Raw genomic sequence first — 6,568 nt, forward strand, 5'->3', positions numbered from 1 at the left:
TATCTGTATATATCCAAAAATCTATCAAATCACTCTTCGACCTTAATCAAAGGTAATGTGGACTAAAATACGTTCTCCCAGCTGGTTACCACTGTCTTTGTGCACCAAAATCCAATAATGAAAAGCTGACAGACTAGATTATATTATATCATATCTACTTCATTACTTCTAGAAGCATCCTTCTGAATATTGTGAAGAATTCACATGTATGTGAAAAGAGTTGCATGCAAATATGAGGCTATGATAAAAACTAATTACTAAAAAAAATCCAGAAAACAGGTGGGATTCATTTAGTTTTTGTAAGATTATCAGACTGGGCAAACCATGGACAAAACATCTCATTCCTGCATTTAATAATCAAGTTGCATCCATCTATCAATAAAAATTTAGATGCAAACAAAAAACTCATTAAAAATAAATTAGTATCTGCCAACAGGAAAGCAGAGCCATTAGGACTCAACCGGTATTCTATAGAACAAAATTAGCACTGAATGCAGCAATAAGAGGCTAAACCTAACTAACAATATTCCACATCACCTGCAACAACTTACCAAGCAAGTTTTTCCTTCCCAGTCTTGTTTAATACAAATATACTATATGTTTTATCAAATATCAGGGTGTTTGCTGAAAAGTAACTCTGCCTAAATGTGGCAACTATCACCACAAATCTCACTGATAATAAAAGTAGTGATAGGTAAAAAAGGAGTATTTGCGACTTTTATCATTGCCCCTAGCTACAAAGAAACTGATATAATTAGATCAAACCAGCACTGTAAAATGAAATGCAGTCAGTATTTTCTAAAATAATTCATGTAATTGCTGAAAATTCTATGAAGAGTTGCCCAAAACCAAAAAAGACAACAGCAAATGTCCTTTTAAAAATACAGGGATCAAAACACAACCTGAAAATGTAATCAGTTTAAACACATAGAGCAGACACTGATAAAACACAAACCACATGCATTCAGGAAAAAAAAACACCCACAAACAAACAAAACCAAATACCCAAAACCCCAAAACAAAAACAATCACCCTTTTTAAAACTGAAATCATAACCAAATATTCGAAAAAATGAAATTTCTAAAGTAGTTATTTCAAAATCAAACTGTCTCTGAGAAGAAAAACATTCATTTTTACAACTACTGAGAAACACATTTTTATTAAAAAAGGCCGTATAGAATTACTTCAAGCCATCATAAAAGAGAACTTTTACAAGTTCCATTTCAATTTGCATATTCAGATTAAAAAACCACTTCATAATAGTGGCTGTGAATGCAATTGTATATATATATAGACACACACAGGTATGTATCTATATCTACATATCTATCTGTGGAGGTCATCTGTGACCTGACTGCTACTAAAGCTGAAGAAAAACTCACCTTGTGACAAACTTCTGATTTAATTTCTTTGAGAGCGCGTTCAGAGAACACACAGCCACAGTTTCTCAAGAAGCAAAACCTTCAAGGAAAGGACAAGACATACAATTGTTTTTAAGAAATCCTCTATCTAAAAAGATATACGTGCAGTGCTGATTTAACACAGAAACAACATTCCAATGGGCTAGCTGGACACAGCTAACTTTCTCTTTACAAATTCTTGCAGCTAATCAAGGTATCAGCACCTTTAAGTATGCACTTATTAATATGCATAATGTAAGAATAGAATGACAAATACTGGGTACATTAAACCACAACACATATTTTATTATTTCATTCTCCGTATAATTCAGCATAGGTTTATGACAAACTCTTAAGGGGATCTTAGCAAAACAGAAGCTCTTGAGATGTTTTTGTACATTTGCTATAGGTCTACACAAGCTTCTCTGGCATCATCACCACAATCTGTTTTACTACAAAGTTATACTGTTTGAATGGTTCCACCTTCCACCAAGCTTATTGGTTTCACTTACTCGGACTCAAGCTCTCCAGCAAAGCTGTAACAAGTGACCCTAGCCAGGGTCTGCTCTCCCATGTCTCTCCTGTCCACATGGAAGATTCTTGCAAGACTGTGTGAAACAATTATGCACACAGTTCATGCGATCTCCCTATCCTGAGAGCTACTGTCAATCCTTGCCTCTCTGTCACCCTCAACTGAATCAAAAAATACTAAGGTAGCTCTTGTAAAAATGGGTTTACTTTTTAGGGTCTCTCTTTAATTCCACCTGAATATCTCCCGGCTAATCACTCTCTGGAGGAAGAAATACTTCACAACTATCAAGCTGTGAACCTGGACTCTTCTCACTCATCAGGGTTAACATGCACAGAAAAAGAAATCGCTGATTTGCCCAAACCAGGATGGAAGGAAATGTCCTTCCTCAGCCCAATAAAACCCAGATACTATTGCAGGATTAGAATAGACGTATAATCCATCTCCATTCCGATCCTAACAGAGGGAGAGGTAGAATTGCTCAATGTGACAAAAAAGGGAGGTCTCATCTGATCTCCCTCTGCTTGCCCATACTGATCTCCCGTGGTTTAGCCCCCAAACAACTTTCAGTCACTTTTTCTCTGCAAACATAGCCCTCTACTCCTTTATTATACATTTAAATTAATTTAGGAAAGAGTTAACTTTTTATCTTTCCTCTTGAACATGAAATGAAAGGACACTTAGTAGTCTCCTGAACTCCCTCCTTCTGAAAGGAAGACAAATATTCCCCACAAAGGCTTGAGTAAGTACATGAGTTGCAATGTTATCAATTCAAACATTTTTACCTGCTCTATATTCAGTTTAGCATAGTACTAGCTTCTAAAAACAAAACCCAGGAACTTACTGACCTATGTCTTCCATTCATTTCCAATCCCACCACAGGGCATATAAAGCGTGCAGACTGGATGTCATCATATTTGTCACCTTTTATACTCTCTTTATCACCACTCCAAGCTGGATTATCTGCAAGGTTTAGTTCTGTTACATTCTGAAAAACAAAAATGCAAGCCTTAAGCTGTTGACTAATGATTTTTGAGCCATGACAATATTCTCTAAGATTTCTTTCATTGTGGCTTGCTATTTTTAACACTTCTAGTATATGGTGAGAACACAAGAAAATTGAGGTTTTGCAGTATGTTTTAACTTTCATGGCACTCTTTAACATGAGACACAACCTGTTTACCTTAATGCTCTTGATATGTGATGCAGCTTCCATAGGAGTTTTATCAGCTGACTTGTCCAACAAAAATTCAATGATGGCATCTTTATTATACAACCTGTAACATAAAATTTTTAGTAATCATATTTGATTCTCATAAAAGGTGCTAATTTATAAATAAAAGAATGTTAATATAGTGGTCTTTATTGAAACATGCATACCTGCCTAGCTCACAGGCTACAATTGGCCGACACAACTTCTCTTGACTCAGAGCACAGTAGTACCATCTTGCCACCAATTCAGCATTTTTGTCAACCTGAAGAAAAATAATTACTCATGATTTTAAAATATTTTTTATATTGCAAATTATTTAAACATAAAATCAAGTAATACTTGAAGCATTAATCAAATCCCCAGGTATCTTAACAAACCTACTTTCAGCATTCAAAGCTATTCTGTAAAGTAACTTTAGCAAAACTTTTTAGCATAATTCATGACCAGTTTTGAGGGTCTGCCTCTATCTGCTGAACACATTTCTGCATCTTGGGACTTGGGATCTATCTTCCTAACTCTAACTCAGTTTTCTTACTTTCTGCCACTTCCATCTGTCTCCTTCCCTCTTTATTCTTTTTTACTCTTTAAATGTTCTCCACTACCCTCTTCTTCTCTCTAGTTCTACATCTGACCCCTGCTTGGGTCAACTACAAGTGCCACTCCCCATAAGGAACAAAGGTAACAATAAAAGCAAATCTGGGGATGTCAGGATGCTACCTGAACCTTCAGTCCAAAACCCCCAGTTTTATGACAAATTAGGCCATAAAAGAAAGACTGAGGTTCACAGGTGCTTTGACTGTTACCTGTAGCTGTAAAGCCACAGTCAGGTGTGGGGAGAAAATAGATTTACTTATTCTACATCAGCAAGTGTGATTTCCGTAAGTTTTCTGCTATTTGCTGTGGTATTTTTCCCAATCTTTATCGACCTACACACGCAGGTGATACCACTATATATCCAATACCCTAACACATCCTAAAAAGGGGAGCCCAAGCAATGTTCAGAATGCAAGCAGACAGAATGTAAAAATGGCCATGTTCAACACCACCAATGGTCTGGTCACGCTATTAGACAAACTACCAAAAATGCTACCAGCAGATACCGCACTCCTAGATGAATGAGGCCCCTACATCCCACGCGTTCAGCAGAATGACTTATGTCCAAAAACCCCCCAAGAAAATAAAGGGGTCTCTACTGTGTCTGTCACTAGCACCACAGACACAATCACCCTGAGGCGGCACCCGCAGACCAGACCAGCGCCGCGCAGAAGGGCGCTCTCCTCCACGCTGTCAGCACCGGGAGTGCCAGGCCCGGCTCACAGGCACGCCGGGACAGGCAGGACTGACCGGGTCTCCGTGCGGCCTCTCTCCCCCCAGGCCGCGGGCCTGCGTCAGGGCCTAGGCTCACAAAGCCGGTCCGACAGCCCCCGGCCGCGCTCCCCGCCGCCCTCACGCAGCGCCCTCCAACCTTCTCGACTTTGCGAGGCCCCTTGACCAGCTCGTGCCGCTTGGGGATGGTGCCGCCATCGCATCCCATCTCGCTCCCCGCAGCGCTACGCTTCCGGGTCCACTTCCCCCTCCCACACACAGGCGACACACTTCCGGGGGAGTGAAGTACTTCCGGCGTGCCCTGAGAGCGTCATCGCTGTTCCATAGCAACCAGGAGGCTGGGGGCGGGGCTACAAGCGCAATAGCGGAGGGGCGGGGCAGGGCGGGCCAGTCCATCGGGCCGGTGCCGGAGGGGCGCGGAACGTGCCACAGCGCGCAGGAGGGTTCGCAGCGCCCCCGCCCGGAGGCGAGGCGGGGCGAGGCGGGGCGAGGCGGGGCGAGGCGGGGCGAGGCGGGGCGAGGCGGGGCGAGGCGGGGCGAGGCGGGGCGAGGCGGGGCGAGGCGGGGCGAGGCGGGGCGCAGCAGCCGCCGCCGCCTCCTCCTCTCCCCTACCTGCCCCTGCCACGGCGGAGCAGGTTTACCCCTTTTTTGTGAGGAACCCCCCCCACAGGACACCCACTTTGGGGGATTTATGGCCAAAGCAGGTTCCCGAGTTGGGCCGGGCTGGCAGGGGCGGGGCCGCGAGCTGCCCCCCGCTGAGGGGGCGCCCCGCGCCTTTCCCCTTTCCCGCCCTGCGCCGTCAGGGGAGGCAGGAGGGGGCGGTGGCGGGTGAGAAACACTCGGTCCTTCCAGGAGTGCGTTTAATACGAAACGTACAAAGCCAACGTGAAATGCAGTTACCGCATTTAACTGTGCGAACAGTAATATTTACAAATGTTGACGTTTAAAGAGCAGTATAAAACACGGCGAGTGCCAAGTGAAAACAAAACGGAGGAAGATGGCGGAGCTGCTTCTTTCCACAGACACACTGGGAGTGTGAGCACTGTTGCACCACAAAGCAGGTGTAACTACTCACAAAACTAATTGTCCAATTTCAGGGCAAAGACACAGGTGTAATGCTGCCAAGAAAGGCCAGACTGAAAGTTCAGATAAAAACTTTAAAATAAATTAATTAGGAAAAATACAAATAATGCTACAGGCTACCTGGGTGGTTACAAGGCCTTCACTGTTGTATTTCACATCCAGCAAATGTGGGGATAAAGCTAACGAGCTACACAGCCCAGCGCAGTCAGGGCCGGTCTGAGAACCCCCGGGCAGCCTCGCCAGCGCGGGTGCTCTCGGTGCCCAGCAAGCAATAACGTCACCTTTTCAGTTTGTAGAAGAGCTGCTCCAAAGCCTCTGCATATTTAGTGACTAAAATAAATTCTGTTTCACTTGGAGCAATGCTCTGAACAGCTTCAGGCTGTGACGGAGGACAGCTGAGGCACGCTCCCCATAGATTTACCGGGAGCCAGAACTCCTCCAAGTCAGTTTTCCTTCTGAGCTCAGATACCAGCTGGAGCATTTCCCATTAACATCTAGGCTATGCGTAGTACCTGCCAGATTTTGTCCTGTTACACACTCATCGCATCTGTACATGAAGAACAAAAGCTAGCTTTGCAGCTGTTAAAAAAAAATAAAATTGTAATTACAAATTTTGAGTAAAGTCCTCAAGAAACAATTGATAATGGGATATCAGAACTTACAGAATATTGTGTGGCAAAATTTAAAGACAGACTTTACAAACCCAAATGAAAAAAAAAAAGGAAATATATTTACCTGACCTATATAGAAATTAAAAAAATAAGAAATCAGCCAGATAATAAAATATTTTTGCTCTAATACACAGCAAACATTCCTGCCCAGCCACCAAGATGATGACATTTGCAGACAGGATCTGAACAATGCAGAAGTACAGATGTAATTCTACAACTCCTCTTCTGCATCTGCTGTTGCGTGGATCTTCACCTGCTAAAAGTGCACCAGCACCCAGGGAACTACCCGGCAGGAATTCTTAGAGGTGACTGAACGTTGGTGTCACCGAGCTGCATTTACCTCCCT

At 43.1% G+C, this 6,568-nt stretch overlaps 1 protein-coding gene across 2 annotated transcripts in view; it reads right to left on the reverse strand.

Annotated features, from left to right (window-relative positions):
* Window positions 1–4,696, reverse strand: part of RTF2 (replication termination factor 2) — a 30,386-nt gene extending 25,690 nt beyond the window's left edge. For both annotated transcript variants that reach the window (XM_059827158.1, XM_059827159.1), the window contains exons 1-5: window positions 4,608–4,696; window positions 3,310–3,404; window positions 3,113–3,206; window positions 2,778–2,917; window positions 1,383–1,461 (exon numbers count right to left, since the gene is read on the reverse strand). In XM_059827158.1, the coding sequence (XP_059683141.1) occupies window positions 1,383–1,461; window positions 2,778–2,917; window positions 3,113–3,206; window positions 3,310–3,404; window positions 4,608–4,676 (477 nt within the window). In that variant the 5' untranslated portion in view covers window positions 4,677–4,696. The remainder of the gene's footprint in view (window positions 1–1,382; window positions 1,462–2,777; window positions 2,918–3,112; window positions 3,207–3,309; window positions 3,405–4,607) is intronic.
* Between the last annotated feature and the right edge of the window lie 1,872 nt (window positions 4,697–6,568).

The sequence above is a fragment of the Gavia stellata genome, chromosome 20 (genome assembly GCF_030936135.1).
Source record: "Gavia stellata isolate bGavSte3 chromosome 20, bGavSte3.hap2, whole genome shotgun sequence".
Taxonomy (NCBI): Eukaryota; Metazoa; Chordata; class Aves; order Gaviiformes; family Gaviidae; genus Gavia; species Gavia stellata.